This window comes from Triticum dicoccoides, chromosome 1B, assembly GCF_002162155.2.
Source record: "Triticum dicoccoides isolate Atlit2015 ecotype Zavitan chromosome 1B, WEW_v2.0, whole genome shotgun sequence".
In the NCBI taxonomy this organism is placed as follows: Eukaryota; Viridiplantae; Streptophyta; class Magnoliopsida; order Poales; family Poaceae; genus Triticum; species Triticum dicoccoides.
This window is the reverse complement of record NC_041381.1, coordinates 449,127,060-449,143,510: the sequence shown is the minus strand read 5'-3', so window position 1 is coordinate 449,143,510 and position 16,451 is coordinate 449,127,060. Positions and strand designations below refer to the sequence as shown.

Here is a 16,451-nt window from a genome sequence, read left to right as displayed (position 1 = left end):
TGGGGAAGTCCCCAAGTAGGATTTGGCCCTACTTGGGGCGCCCCTTGGCCTCTCCCCTCTCCCCCCATCTATACATGCTATTATCTGTGTATATGTTCAAATGGGCCCGTGGCAATAAGTTTTTTTAAGGGAACTTGCCGCATTTATTCAAACCAAGTTTGAAATCTCATCCGAAATTACATTTAAAAAAAAGTCTGGTGGTGAACCCACCCAAACGTCACACCTCTCTTCTCCTACAGCTACTTTAGCTAATTTATGCGCGGCAATATTCCGAGAACGCCTGATCCACTCAACTCTAAACTCGGCGAACGAGTTGAGCATCTCTTTGATCTCTTTTGCCGACCTGCTGTCCGTTTCCACCGGTCCCGACTCCACCGAAGTTTGGAAAGGTTAGCTTATAAAAAAAAAAGTTTGGAAAGGTGCTGCTTCTCCCGGCGTCCGTGGAAGACCGACGCGTGCACCTGCCCAAGCCGGTCCCACACACGACGCTCCGTGATTCTCCCGTCCCCCAAACCCGAATTCCTCCATGTTCTTCCGTTGTTCTTTTTAATTGATTTTTGAGAATCCCCCCGTTCTCCTGGCTGGCGTTCCTGGAATTTGTAATTTTCCTCATCCAATTCGGAAGTCCAACCTGGAAATTTGACGTCCTTTTCGCGTTCCGCCCCATCTTTCCTGCCGGCCCATTCCCGCACCCCGAAGGAGACCAGCCAAATCGGTATACAACCCGGGGGAATTCGCCGTCCAGCCAGATCGGACGAGCCCCGTCCGACCTGTTCCCCTTCGCGAAGCTTCCATGAACATGGAGCGCCTGCCGGCGGAGCGCCACGGCCACCGGTACGAGCGGATGCAGCCGGAGCCCGCCGCCGAGGGGGACGCGTCGGCCTCGTCCTCGTCCTCGCCGTCTGCGCCGGCGCGGCGGCCGGAGGTCCTCGCGGCGTCGGCGTCGTTCCGTCTGTCCGAGGCCACGCGGGTGTTCGAGGAGCTCCCGCGCGCCACCATCTTCTCCGTCTCGCGCCCCGACGCCGGCGACATCACACCCATGCTCCTCTCCTACACCATCGAGATCAACTACAAGCAGGTCCGCGGATCCTCCTGCGCCCCTCTTCTCCGGTTTACGATTCCGAACATTCCGTACCTCCCATCGGTGATGCCTGACCCTGCTCTCGTTCCTGGGGAGTCGTGCGAATTCAGTGTCTTGCGTTGCTGCTGCTTAGTCCGAAATTTTGCGTGACCAAAATCTATGATCAAGTTAGACGTCCCAGGTTAATTGGACGGCCCTTACTGTCGTTGTAGCTACGCTTCTGGTTGTTGCCTCAATTGCTTCGTTTTGGTTCTAGGTTTCCATGCGATCAGTTGATTTGAGTGGCCAGTAATTCAGTATATACTATAATAGTGGGACATGAACGCGAGCATTTGAACTGAGATTCAATTTTCTCTGACTATTGGGGTGTGGCTATTGCGTGCTCGACCTTCATGGTTTGGTGTTAGAAGGCGAGGACTCCAAATATGAAATTACGTCAGGTTATTGGTTGGCTCAAATGCGATTCGGATAAGCACAGTTTCAGTTCTGCTTGTGAATTGATGGCCCAGGCTAATTGGCAATGATGGGTTTCCGTTCAGAATGTTCCATGAACAGGTTGTTTTTGTGTTTCATAGCTGGACGTGTATTTGAAATTTGGATAGTAAAGAGCTACCCTCGCAGGTGCAAGTGCAACATTGTGCCACTACTAACTATAACTCTGGTGATTTTCTTCCTTAAAATTTGCTGAAAGTGCCGAGTTTTCATTTGGTTACAAGAACTTAGGAATGCATTTATTTCATGAATTGGGCTTTCAGATAAAATTTCATGGATAGATGTTGTTATCCTTATTGAGTACAAAGGATTCGTGATGTAATATCTGGAGCATAAGTTTGTAAAAGTTCAAAGTTAATAGAACTCATGATACATCGTACGAGTGCACATGTTCATAAACACACGAACAAACACTAAGCTGTCAATAGAGAAAAAACCCATGGGACACATGTGCCCTGGAATTTCTTGCTACTTAGGGTTTGTATTTGGTCAAATACCTAGCAAAAATCATGATTCTCGTTAGGTATTTAACCAAATAGGTAGTTGCTACTTGTGGTGCCTATTCCCTCCTATTATGTGTTCTGTTGTTATTATTGCATTAAATACAGATGCGTCATATGTGGACTAAATAATGTTCACTACTTCTATCAGTTTAGGTGGCGTCTTTTTAAGAAAGCTTCCCAGGTTCTCTATCTACACTTTGCTTTGAAGCGACGTGAATTTCTTGAAGAATTCCACGAGAAGCAGGAACAGGTTGGTTACATGGCTATCTTGATTAGTGTTGACTTTTTAGAACTAGAATTCTATATATAGTGTATAGTGCGTGAACTTTGGTAGGCCATAAGTGGGCACCTTCCAGTTGTATGCAAATTATTGCATTCGTATGTCCTAAGTTGAGTAATGTTGTTCTATAACTGAACTAGATCCATTCTTTATAGAGAACGTGCAAAAGGCTTTTGTATATCTTTTCATTAATAGGATAAGAGGAGAAACAACATATATACAAGTGTTTGGGGCAGAATAGTCCACTGCCACTGCACGCGAACAAACACATGTGAAACAACACGTCAACACAAATGAGGTAGGCCCATTTAGTTTGCACAAGTTATAATAGCAATGGCATTCGTACAAAAGAAGCTACAATAGGTGAGGGAGGAACAAATATGTGCTTGAAATTAGGAGGGAATATAGGATGTCCGTTATTTATCCAGTGAATTGGATTAGGTTCTTTGGATTATTGAGTGTGTAAGCTAGGAAACAAGGAATAATTTGAAACTTGTGGTTCTTTATGTGCTATGGTTCCTAGCCTGCTTAGTGCATCCAGATACACATTTTTTACCAGTTAATCAAGTTCTCTGTTCTCAAGTTATCTAATGAGTTCAAAAAAGTTTCTCTAATTTGATACTGCAACCAAGGAAGTTCAATAAATGTTTTTCCATACATGCCTTGTTACTCTCTTTTATTGAGTTCTGCCACTCTAAATCAGTTAACACTTGGGTAAATGTCAGTAAGTATGATAGAAAATAATCCACTTCAATCCTTGAGCACTGAATTGATCCTTATATACTGCGATTTAAGGTCAAAGAATGGCTCCAAAATTTGGGAATTGGGGATCATATGCCGGTAGTACATGATGAGGATGAAGTGGACGACGTAAATCTTCCTTCGCAACCCGATGAAAGCTCCATCAGAAATAGGTATACATCTTTGGATATTCATGACACTGGAGTGATTGATGTACAGATGCTTTGTAAAATGCCAAAAGTTGATTTAGAGCAGTTGAGTCTCCATATGTTATCCCATGCATGCAGTAAGCAAGACACTGAACCTGTTGTGGCAGAAATGTTCCTTCAATTGCTGTTTTGCCCGTCATCCGACCAGCTCTTGGACGCCAACACTCAATTTCTGACCGAGCAAAAGTTGCCATGCAAGAATATCTTAACCATTTTTTTGGAAACTTGGATATTGTGAACTCACGGGAGGTACACATCCTTTGTACATCCACTATTAATTCCAGCAGTTATTAAGCATTAAAAAGGCCATTAAAGCAACCCATGTTGTATCTTCTTAATTTATGTCCTAATCTTAAAAGTTTTCCCAAAAAATGCAGGTTTGCAAATTTTTGGAGGTATCATGTTTGTCATTTTTACCGGAATACGGGCCTAAGCTAAAAGAAGATTATGTTTCAATTGGTCATTTGCCAAAAATTCAGAAGGGCCATAAAGAGAAGTGTTGTTCATGTGGATTGTTTAGTTGTTGCAAGAGCAGCTGGCAAAAGGTATCAAGCAGAATTTTTATTGTTCAAGTTTGCTATTTTGTTAGTATGATTGTATCTGAATGTTTTGCCAATAGGTTTGGGTTGTCCTGAAGCCAGGATTCTTGGCTTTACTCAAAGATCCTTTTGATCCAAAGCTGTTGGATGTCATTATTTTTGACGCATTGCCACATATGGATATAAATGGAGAAGGTCAAATCTCTCTAGCGAAGGAGATCAAAGAACGCAACCCATTGCATTTTGGATTCCAGGTGCATTTTTCATATTATAATCTCCTGTGTTCACTTAGCATATTTGTTTGACATGTACTCATGCAATTGCTACAAAGTCCATGCAAATTCAACACATTTTACCAGAAGCAATTTTACTAGTAGGCCACAAATTAAGAAAAACCATGTCTCATTATCTCGGGCCTACCAAGTTTATTAGTTCTGTAATCTCAAGTATGTCTAACCATCTTTTGAAAGTACCACATAAGTTGCTGCAAAATTTTATGAGCAGTTGAAGAAGTTACACGGGAAATGTCGGTTATGGCCAGTGTGTGGTTGTTGTGTTGTCTAGTGCTGCCTTATGAAATCTAGTTATTTACAGAAATATTCACTGAAATGTACTTATAAATTTGCTGTTATGGGTCTAAAGAAGATGCTATTAAATAGTAATATATCGGTAGAGTACTATAATTGCTTCTGGATAGCCATTGAATGCCAAACAGAGGTGTACTAGATTGTTACTGTCTGCCTTTGTGGTATAGGAATCTTAATGAACATTCGTCTGTAACATCTTGATGTATAGCTGAGTGTTGAGTCTTGTTAAATTGACATCCTGTTGTAAGAGTGACACTGTTTTAGCTGCTAGTATGAGACTTGGAACATGAAATTGTAGTTAACATGTGATATTTCTCACTTTATGAGATTAATTTGTCTCTGTCGCTTCCCCTTATGATACAAAATTTATTGTTATTCCACAACCATTTTGAACGAGTTGATATGTTTGGCGAGGGCATGAGATTGTGACATTATCGCGTAAGAGACTGCAGAAGTTTGTAGCTCTTTTATGGAGTACTTCTGTAGTTAATACTTATATTGCATACGCTCATAAAAAGCAGCACAAACTCCCAGGCATGCTTGATTTGCTACCAAAAAATTGGCTAGACAATGTTTAGGCAAGCCAATGCCAAAACTTGCAGTTGGCAACCTTTTTTAGAGTTAGCAAGACAATTGGTAGCCAATATTCTGTCAAGTCTGAATCTGTTAATGCTATTCACTGGTGAAAGGTATCCTCTGGTGGCCGGACAATCAAGTTACGAACAAAAAGCTCGTCTAAGGTTAAGGATTGGGTTACTGCAATCAATGCTGCTAGACAACCTCCAGAGGGCTGGTGTTACCCTCATCGCTTTGGTTCATTTGCACCACCAAGGGGCCTGTTGGAAGATGGGAGTATGGCACAGTGGTTTATAGATGGGCAAGCTGGATTTGAAGCAATTGCTTCCTCGATTGAGCATGCTAAATCCGAGGTTTATTTTTTATTTTCAGTTACTTGACAGGAATGTATCTGCCATCTTACATAAGTCTAAGATAATTGAAATTTGATTCAGATATTTATTGCTGGCTGGTGGCTCTGCCCAGAATTGTATCTTCGACGTCCCTTTGAACATCATGGGTCATCTAAGCTTGATGCTCTACTGGAAGCAAGAGCGAAGCAGGGTGTGCAGGTATTGTAGTTGCTTCATATTTTCTAATCAGAACTTGCTAGGTGAACTCATGAGGTGCGTGCTATTTGAACTATCATCCTCACCACTTCTAGTTATATATGTCAATCCATGAGTTGCAGATTTCTGTATCATATACTTAGGCAAATATTCTGCTTCATAAGTTATCCCAAGTTCATAATCCTCTGAAGATATCTCACTTTTCTTGTATTATAAACGTTTTTTGACCTCACAAGGTCAAACAAGAATACGAAAACACCTCCACAAGTTAGGCAGCATGCAGAAAATACCCCTTCATTCTAGCCTCTTCGCTCTTCTCATCCTTACTTCCTTTTTGTGCATGCTGTTAGTGATAAGCCACTCATTGCCTTTGATGTTGAGACCACAGAGGAGGTTTTGCAACCCATAGGCAATATGATTTGCAAAACATTTTTCATTCATGTACAGGTCCCGTATGCGAATAACTGATGTTTTTTATTTATTTTTCCTGTATATTGTATTATAGAAAGGAAAATACTGTTGTTGGATTTTCCTTGATAGTTTTTTTGGCTAGTACATGATGATAAAGTCGTAGCCAAAGATGTGTATTGGAGACTAAGAATAAAAACTTGCTTATATTTAAAGATGAAGTCCGAGTGAGTATATTTTTTACAAAATGGAAACTTCTAGATAAATAGAGGGATTACTGTTGAAGAAGTTAAGTTGATTTCGTACCATAGATGTTTTAGCATGAAGTAATATCTGATTGTTGATATAAACTGACAATTACTAACTAATGGGTTGTGTACCTTGTTTTGCAGATTTACATTCTAATGTATAAGGAGGTTGCTCTTGCCTTGAAAATTAATAGCTTGTACAGTAAAAATAGGCTACTTAACATTCATGAGAATGTCAAAGTTCTGCGCTACCCCGATCATTTCTCAAGTGGTGTATACTTGTGGTATGGCTGTTTTTTTTAACTTTTTGCTATGTTATCGGGGTAACTCTGACAATTTAATTGTTTATTAACTTTAAGGTCACATCATGAGAAAATTGTGATTGTCGATAACCAAGTCTGCTATATTGGAGGACTTGATCTGTGCTTTGGTCGCTATGATAGTCCTGATCACAAAGTTACCGATGTTCCTTCTACGATATGGCCAGGGAAAGACTACTACAACCCTAGGTAAGTAATTTAATCCTTCATATTTAGCTTTAGATGTTCTCAACCTCCCATATGCTTTCTTTGTAAATATACCTAAATTTAATCTCTTGTGCGTAAGGGAATCTGAGCCGAATTCTTGGGAGGACACTGCAAAAGATGAACTTGACCGTACTAAATATCCACGTATGCCCTGGCATGACGTCCAGTGTGCTCTGTACGGCCCACCTTGTCGGGATGTAGCAAGGCATTTTGTCCAGCGTTGGAATTATGCAAAGGTTAGTTTGCTCCATTAATCTGCTCATCAGAGAAAGCGTTAGCCCACTTCTTATTGTAAATTTGCCGTCACTTTTCCCAGAGGAATAAAGCTCCAAATGAGCAAGCAATTCCGTTGCTGATGCCTCATCACCACATGGTAATTCCACATTACAAGGGCAGAAGTAAAGAAGCAAATGGTGAGGCTGAGGGTAAGCAAAATCATGATGAGAATGTTGATGTTAAAAAGACAGCCTCCTTGGCATCAAGTGCATCAAGTCAGGACGTTCCATTACTTTTACCTCAAGAGCTTGAACCTCAGGCATTGCCTGATGGAGATTTAGCGATGACTGGCTTTGACATCAACCAGGCAGATAACGCAAATAAAACAGGCTTCAAACAGCCTTTGCTCAACCGAAAGGCAAAATTCGATGCTTCTCGTCAGGATTTACCTATGAGAGGTTTTGTAGACAATCTCAGTTCCCCTGAGTCTGCAACTATTAGGCGTTTTGATTCATCAAAGGAAGATAGGCATCACATGGATAAGAAATGGTGGGAGAGGCAGGAGCAAGGAGATCAGGTTGCTTCAGTACTTGACATTGGGCAAGTTGGACCAAGGGCAACTTGTCGCTGTCAGGTAGTGTTTTGGCACTATGCAATAGATTTTGAAATATTTGGTGAAACTGAGGAATGAGGATTCATGTATATCAATTGCATTGCATATCTCCAGTTTATTTAATTTATCAATGTTTTCACTCAGGTTATTAGAAGTGTTGGTCAATGGTCAGCTGGAACCACTCAAATTGAAGGAAGTATCCACAATGCCTACTTTTCTCTAATTGAAAAGGCAGAACACTTTGTATACATTGAGGTCTGTATTCATCGTTTGAACTTTTAACATGCAAACTCAATTCAAATTGTTAGTAGTTTTTACTAGATAATACTGTAAAGTGATATTCACCATGCGTTCTTGTTACTTTCTTATTTGTATTTGTGGTGATTAGTGTGATTTAGATGTTTCATTTTCTGCAGCATAACAAAAATATCACATTCTACACATACATTTTAAAGCTTGTAATCAGTTAGTGTTTTCTACGCGTGAATTTAAGTATACTGGCATATTATCTAAACATCCTTTTGGTTGGCCTTTTGCAGAATCAGTTTTTCATATCAGGCCTTTCAGGGGATGACACAATTAAAAACCGTGTGTTGGAAGCATTGTACAGGCGTATACTTCGAGCAGAGAGAGAGAAAAAGCGCTTTAAGGCCATCATCGTTATACCCCTTTTACCGGGTTTTCAGGTAATTTTCTGCTACAGTAATAAGGAATGCACTGTTGCTTTGTTACTGAAATAATCTCATGGTAGGGAGGCATTGATGATGGTGGAGCTGCATCTGTGAGGGCGATTATGCACTGGCAGTACCGGACTATCTGTAGAGGCCCTAATTCCATACTGCAGAATCTGTATGATGTGATTGGTCTTAAGGCCCATGACTATATTTCCTTTCATGGTCTCAGAGCACATGGTAGGCTAACTGATGGAGGTCCCGTGGTTACTAGCCAGGTAATGTCAATATTTTTGAGTCTGGGAGCATGTTTTCTGTTCCTCCAGGGTGCTGAATCTTGTTCATTTGGCTTCCATATATTTGTTTGTTATATATCAGACTAATGTCATTGTAGTGCTTGTTGCCACGATGCTTTTTTTACTATTTATTATCACAGAAATTCCTTTTAACACGGTCTGCCTTACAGATTTATGTACACAGCAAGTTAATGATCATTGATGATCGCATTGCATTGATTGGTTCAGCTAACATAAATGATAGAAGCTTGCTTGGATCAAGGGATTCCGAGGTATGTGTTTCTCAGATTCCTTTTCTGTATACAATGCACAGTGTATTTGGTATGCTGGTCCTGTTTTATAATATCAAATTCGGTCAACAGTCCTGATTATGCAATGTAGAGTTGATGCAAGACTTAAAATGGTTATAAAAATACACTTCATTTCAGCTTCCTATCACTTTAAGAGTAGCCTAACTTCTAACCAGAGTACTATTTTTTGCTTTCGTGGCAAGTATTTTCTGCATTGTTAACTGTATTTAGTCAACAGCAAATTGCTTATACGTAGTAATGTGTAAATTGCTTGTAACTAAGTAAATGTGTACATTGCTTATAACTAAGTAATGTGTAAATCACTTATAATTAAGTAATGTGTTGGTGATTGAAGTGGGTTACATGATGCTTTTCTCCTGCTACTTCCAGATTGCTGTGGTCATCGAAGATAAAGAAGTTGTTAATTCCAAAATGGATGGAAGACATTGGGAAGCTGGTAAATTCTCTCTCAGCCTACGGCTTTCTCTCTGGGCGGAGCACCTTGGCCTTCACCGAGGAGAGGTTTGGACTATGTTTTTGCTCTCACTCTGTGTACTTGGTAACTTTCTTAATACTAAATCCTAATAGATGTTTAGGACATCGAAATTGTCTCAAACTTATTAGCTATGATGTTATGGAAGTACTTCTGATTGGAAATATACTAATATCATTTCCACACGACAAGTTAACGTATATGTGTGTATTTTCTTGTTCAAAGATTTGTTGTTTCGTATCACATACATTCTGAACTGACATCAATTTAGTAATAGATGGAGGCATAATATACTGATGTTAGGCTGAAAGCCACGATTTTATGTAGAAGTGATTAAGGACGTGCATTTATCTTGTTGTTTACCATCTTTATTTCTGAACTGTGCATTTATCTTGTGCACCCTTGTCCCTTATCTCTAGAAGTCACTTTGAGTTACGAGCCGTTTTTCTAATGCTAAGAGCATCTCTAGCCCTTCACCCAAAAACTTTAACTCACTAAGAACTGCTTCCTCCCTAAGAACCCCTTAGACCTTCTTCTTGAATATTTAACACCCTAAAATTTCTGGAGTTAACCCTTGAACCGAGCAATTCCTGCCCAAATTTACTCCAACCGAGCAACTCCCTAAGAACTTTCACGCTAAACCGCCTCCCGCCACCGCCGTGGGAATGAATGTATTCATCCCCTTCAAGCCCTTCGGCTACACGCCTCCCGCCCTGGAAATGGCAGGGCAAGGTCTTGCTGCCTGGTGCTGCCGCATCCGGGACCATCCATGCCCTCCTCTACACCTGGCTGCCCTCTCATTCCACGAATGTAGCGAAGAAGCGACGCCAAAGGCCAGGCAAGTCGAAGGATGGCGTGGCGGTTAGGGAGAGCCAACGCCCCCTCTGGCGCCCACCTCGACGCCCCTCCACTCAAAGTTCAAAAAAGTGCTAGGAGTCAATTATGCGTTTGGCCACCTACTTGCGCCTTGATAGCTTATGTGCTGCTTAGGCGTGATTAGGTGTTCCATACACAATCACTACAGTGTGAAGAAATAAGCCAGATGGGCTGACCTAGCCCATTAAAGCACCGACCCATCTATCCTATTCTCTTATTAAAACCTCCCATTTGCGCACCATGGATAGAAATTTTAGGGATCCTCCTCATGCCGCCTCTCCCTCTTCCTCTCTCCCTTGTTGCACCCATGACAATCAGCTAGCGAAGCTTGATTATTCATCGGAGAATCTCAACCCGTTGCTGGAATCACTCGATTTGTCGCCGGAGTGGTAAAATCCTCGTCGGGGACGAATCTTCGCTGGATAGGTCAAATCCTCAGATTGATTTATCGCTGAGAAACACGATTCCTCGCCGGAGAAGGCTGATTTCTCACTGGAGGACCTCGCCGGCCGCCTTTTTGAGCGCCTAGAGTCGAACACCAACACCCAACGCTTAAGCATGCGTAGGCGGGCGCCTAACAACACTTTTTTGAACTATGCCTCCACTGCCCTTCAGCACCAACCGAGGTCACCAATGCCGGCGTCGTTGATCCTGCCCGCTATGTGTTTGCAAAAAGCCCGATAGGTTAATTTTTCTCGAACTCTTTCTGGTGCATTTTTAATGATGGATATGCAAATTGGAAGCTGCGATGCTCAAATGTAGTGATGGATTTTTGCACTTTGGCATTGTTGACAAACCGAACTGGAAAGCCAAGAAGACTTGCAAACTTCCATGGTGGCGTTTGATGGATTGAACACCATTGGGCTCGAGGACATTACCTTGTCTATGGCGGATGAAAGCCCAAGAGGGAGAAACGATAGTCCCAAAGTAGAGGAGATTAACCCGCATATTGTGAAGAAGCTAACAAGATTGGTGAACTACAAGCCCGATGAGGATGAAACTTTGTGCTATGCTTGGATGAACATCTCCCTTGATGCCCACGGTTGGAGCCTATCAAACAAGGAAACCATTTGGAAAAGGGCATTACCTTGTCTATGGCGGATGAAAGCCCAAGAGGGAGAAATGATAGTCCCAAAGTAGAGGAGATTAACCTGCATATTGTAAAGAAGCTAACAAGATTGGTGAACTACAAGCCCGGTGAGGATGAAACTTTGTGCTATGCTTGGATGAACATCTCCCTTGATGCCCACGGTTGGAGCCGATCAAACCAAGGAAACCATTTGGAAAAGGATTGAGGAATACTATGCACGCAGTGTCCTGATTTGGTTCCCTCCAACCGAACACATGGTTCTCTCGCTCACCGTTGGATTGCCATCTAAGATTTTTGCAGCCGGTGTCTAGTTGTGTTGAGTAAGTGAACAACTCGCCTTCAAGTAGAGTGCCAATTAATCAGTATAGGCCCTACATGCAAGAGCTATACAAGCATCGGAGCAATTGGTTTGGTAACAAGCTGCTCACCACTTTGCACCATTGTTTCGCCGTGCTCAATGTAAATGAGAAGTGGGTGAGGAGGAACTTTGAAACAACATTGAAAAGGTCAAGATTGAGCATCTCCGTCTCCACTGATCTCAAGGATGATGGTGAGGGTGATGATGATAGGGGAGAAGCCCACTCCTAGCTCTTGTTTGGATGGGAGAAGAGACGGAGAGGAAGAAGAATGGTGGAGTTAGTGCCTACAAAGGAGAACTTAATGCTCTAATCAAAGGAGTTGGCGGCCAAACTCAAGCTAGAGAAGATGGCGAGGTGGATGGAGCTCCAAGTGATGGAGGAGGAGAGGTTGAGAGTGAAGGCCTTGGCCGAGGCACACTTGATGGAGGTTGAGGAGAGGAAAGTGTGTGCGGAGGAGCGTAGGTTTGCAATCGAGAACCAAGTGGAGATGAACAAGATGAAGCCAAAGAGCGCCAAATCATGTTCATGGATGCGAGCGGGGTGGATAACAATACCAAAAAAAAAACTGGCAGCTCACTTGTTGGCAAGATCTATGTTCTATGGTGGTGGTAGTAGTAGTTGTAGTAGTGGCAATGGGGAGTGCATGGTATATGTACATGTGGTGGCTTTTGATGAACAACGTGGGCTGCGGTGGCTTTTGATGAAAAATGTGGGATGCGGTGGCTTTTGACAAACTATGTTGGATGCAATGGCTTTTGATGAATTATGTTGGATGCAATGGCTTTTGGATGGGATGTGGTGGCTTTTGACGATGAATATGTTGGATGCAGTGGCTTTTGGATGGGATGTGGTGGCTTTTGATGATGAACTATGTTGATGCTTTTCGTTGAATTGGAAATGTTATTGAAATGTCTGAGTTGTTGTCAAATGTTTGAATTTTTTACAAGAAACATTTGAATTATAGTGAGTGTATAAGAGACATTTGATGTATGCAAAAGGATGGAGGAAATAGGAAATGAAAAGTATAGGGAGTTAAGTTTAGGGGACGAACTAGGTGCAAGAAAGCTTAAGCCCTCAAATTTTAGGGAGGTTGTCCGGGGAGCTAAGTTTTAGGGGAAGGTGTTGAGATGCTCTTACAACTACAGGGGCATATGGCCGTCTGATGGTGTTTTGTATTGTTTGTGTGCTATTTTTTATTGAAAATATTACAGGAGGCCGATACAATATAGTGATGTATTATACATCATATGAAGTTTTGATTTAAGGAGAAGAAATAATCTGTAAAGCCCTTAAGACTAGTTAGTTAGGATTTTATTGAGTGTTTGAATTCTTTCTTTTAAACGCAAAAGCACCTGTGTTTCATTTCAGTAAAGGTAGAGAAACGAAAGCCTCGATAGAGGCCTGATACAATGTACGAAGAAAAAAAAACTGACACCCTAATCCCTAAAAACATTTTTATGTTAACACTTAGTATGATGTATGTATAGATAAATGATCAAAACTATCCTGTGCCGAACCTCCTTCGTGTGGGCTAAAACTAACCTACCACCTTGGTCAAAACCTGATAAAAGAAAATCCATCATCTCTCACCTTGGTCAACCACTGTTGACAACTCTCCACTCCCATGTCTCTTCCCATACACCTCTTTTGAGAATGGACCGGCAGTAAATCTCATGAAATGATGCAGTAAATAGGCACTTCTAGTGCAATAATCCAGTATCCACATCGTCAGATATGTTCCCTCCGGTCCTTTTTACTCCGCATATTAGATTTGTGTCAAGTCAAACATTGCAAAGTTTGACCAAATTTAAATTAAAAATATCAACATCTACATACCAAAAATATATACTATGAAACTGCATTTCATAACGAATCTAGCAATATTGATTTGGCATTGTGAATGTTGATACTATTTTCTATATGTTTGGTCAAAGTAGAGATACTTTGACTTTGGACAAAACTTATATGCAGACTAAAAAGGACGAGAGGGAGTATGTTGAACTTGGATCTCATGTGTTAAGCCCGTTGCATTTTGGGGTATAATGGTTTATAAGAACAGCAACAGTAAATCTCTGACAAAGTGAACTAATGGCCTGGACGCGTCCTTTGTTGATATTCAGTATGCATTATCTAAACCTTACGCCGTGGACTTCTTCACCAAGAATCCAACCCTTGCCAATGTAGACTCAACCCATATGACTAGTAGATAAAAACATCTTGGATAATGGAAGTAACTACAAAGTTGTTAATATCATTTGCTCGCTTCTTTACAAGAGCAACTTTTTACAAGAACAACTGATAAGTAATAACTACAATGAAGAGTCTTCACATGAAGGCTTCCCCAGATCCTTGGAGGCATGAATCCTTTGCCCAAGATCCATAGAGAGTCCTCTGGTTTTGTTGAGTTTGTGCTACCCATCCAAGCCCCATAGTGTTATACCAAAATTCGTGGTTACAAGAATGGGATATCGGAAAAATATTTATTCATGCTCTTCCAGTTACTCAGTGAAAAAATTCAATATAGATTTAACTGTGTATATCTGTAGGGAGATTATAGAAGCAATTAGTTACTACTCCCTCCGTCCATAATATAAAATCGCTTTTCAAGCTATGTTAGCTTGAAAAGCAATCTTATATTGTGGGACAGAGGGAGTATTTGACATGAGATCTGGATTTGGTATATCACAAGATGAGATGTTTTCTCTTTATTGTAGTAGACAGGAAAGTTACGTGCATTATTCAAGTTCACAAACTATCATTTTCTCTTGCAGGTTAGCCACATCATGGATCCTATGGATGATACAACGTTCAAAAATATCTGGATGGCCACTGCTAAGGTGAGAGAAACAAAAATATTGTACCCTGAAGTCATAGTTCATTCAAGCCTATGCTCACTAAGCATATAAGTACATGTTGCCTATAAATTACATGGTATTTGGTAGTTGCAAATTCTTTTGTTGATTTCCTTTATTCTTATTACTGAATTACCTGAGCATGTCTGGCAGACAAATACCACGATTTACCAGGATGTATTCTCTTGTGTTCCCAATGATCTCATCCATTCAAGGTATTTATCAACAGCCATTTCATTTCAGTATTATTTCATCCTATTATTGCATTCTCTGAAACATAATAACCACACAGGACACAGTTTCGGCAAAGCATTGCTTACTGGAAGGAAAAAATTGGCCATACTACAATTGATCTAGGCGTTGCCCAAGAAAAGCTCGAAACCTACCAGGATGGTGATCTCAAAGGTACTGACCCTATGGAGAGATTGCAGTTGGTCAGAGGCCACCTTGTATCTTTCCCTTTGGATTTCATGTGCCAAGAGGACTTGAGACCATATTTCAGTGAAAGCGAGTATTACACATCTCCACAAGTTTTCCATTAGGTTGATTTTCATGGAAAAGTTGCTCTCCCAGTGCCTTAGTTGTACATAGTACAGGCGCCAGCTTGTAGATGTTTTACAGGAAATGAAGAAAATATACGGCCACGTCAGGCAGTTTACAAATATACCTCATTCACCGGAGACCTCTGTCTTTTAGGGCAATTACCCATGCTCAAATTCTTCTTTTTCCAACCAAAAAATATAGGAATATAGTTAGTTCATTCGACGGCTCTTGTTTTTCTAGGTGAGAAATGCCCCTGTTCAGTTGGCATTTTTCCAGTCCAGAGAATAGGCTCTTTCTTCAAAGCTGTGTCGGTTGTACATTATGAATTGTTTTGAAGAATAAGTACATTCTAGTTGGCCTTGCAATGTATGCACTATTAATCTCTCTGGTGTGTCTTTTGAAGCCTTTGCTGTCTTGTGTTTCATCTTATCTTGAGAATTAGTACATTCTAGACAGAAGGGTTAAATAATCATCTCATCTTGAACTGATGTGTTTCTGTGATGTTATGAGTGAGCATGTATTTACCCAGATGAACGATGTAACGAATGAAGATGCATGTACCCTGCACCTCGTAACATCATTGCATGTGTTTTGGCAGAAGCTGGTAATAAGAAACGGCCGAGGGTTACGTCCATACTATGTAGCTATATCCTAATAGAGTATGATTACGTCCATACTATGTAGCTATATCCTAATAGAGTATGATTACGTCCAAATTTCGCCCATGGTTTCTCACAGAATTCCTGGACATCTCTCGAAGGAACCACTTTAGCAGTTAGCATGATCTGGTCTAGTCGGCTAGATGCTCTCCAGCAGAAGCTACAACCATCTTTGTAGCTTCCTGCAGCAAGACCACCAAACCCACAACTCTTATAATCAATGGTTTGTAGCTACATCAGCACTTAACTAACACAGGGTACGTGATTGTTTTTAACTAATGTCCTCCCTCCGTCCGAAAATACTTGTCGGAGAAATGGATGTATCTCGATGTATTTTAGTTTTACATACATCCATTTTTATCCATTACTCCGACAAGTATTTTGGGACGGAGGGAGTAATAAGGTTATAATACTTCTGCATCTTTTTCCATAGGTAATTGCAATAGTATGTATACGGTATACCATCGCCTCACCAGATACCAAATAAGTTTTTATCTAACTGCTTTGGCGATTGAGCTAGGTTTGTAACTGTTGAGCAATAGTGCCTTGTCAAGCCTACTCGGTGGGCAAAGCTTGGTAAGCACTTGTATGAAAACACTTGTGGTACGATCAAGCTACATTAAGGATCTGATTTTTTGAAGTCGTAGTTGTGAAATTGGCGACAACGTTAATACATATTTGATGAAAACGAATCAAGGATCCTTTCAAGAAAGGTGTGGACATGCACTCATTCCTGCAGGCTGCAGGTGTACTG

At 41.1% G+C, this 16,451-nt stretch overlaps 1 protein-coding gene across 1 annotated transcript; it reads left to right on the top strand.

Annotated features, from left to right (window-relative positions):
- Positions 1-465: 465 nt before the first annotated feature.
- On the top strand, positions 466-15,422 carry LOC119340503 (phospholipase D zeta 1-like). Its single transcript, XM_037612428.1, has 20 exons — positions 466-1,078; positions 2,225-2,326; positions 3,152-3,270; positions 3,414-3,555; positions 3,684-3,851; positions 3,926-4,099; positions 5,122-5,361; positions 5,443-5,559; positions 6,357-6,496; positions 6,572-6,721; positions 6,819-6,975; positions 7,056-7,589; positions 7,713-7,823; positions 8,108-8,254; positions 8,320-8,517; positions 8,706-8,807; positions 9,216-9,347; positions 14,415-14,480; positions 14,649-14,710; positions 14,788-15,422. The coding sequence occupies exons 1-20, from the start codon at positions 794-796 to the stop codon at positions 15,035-15,037; spliced, it is 3,396 nt and encodes a 1,131-aa protein (XP_037468325.1). The 5' UTR covers positions 466-793; the 3' UTR covers positions 15,038-15,422.
- The last annotated feature ends 1,029 nt before the right edge of the window (positions 15,423-16,451 follow it).

Bases quoted from the DNA above. Each gene is read 5' to 3' on its own strand.
- LOC119340503 (XM_037612428.1), top strand. From the start codon at position 794: ATGAACATGGAGCGCCTGCCGGCGGAGCGCCACGGCCACCGGTACGAG. The intron at 4,100-5,121 runs GTGCATTTTTCA...CACTGGTGAAAG, and splicing joins CATTGCATTTTGGATTCCAG to GTATCCTCTGGTGGCCGGAC. The intron at 5,362-5,442 runs GTTTATTTTTTA...AATTTGATTCAG, and splicing joins TTGAGCATGCTAAATCCGAG to ATATTTATTGCTGGCTGGTG.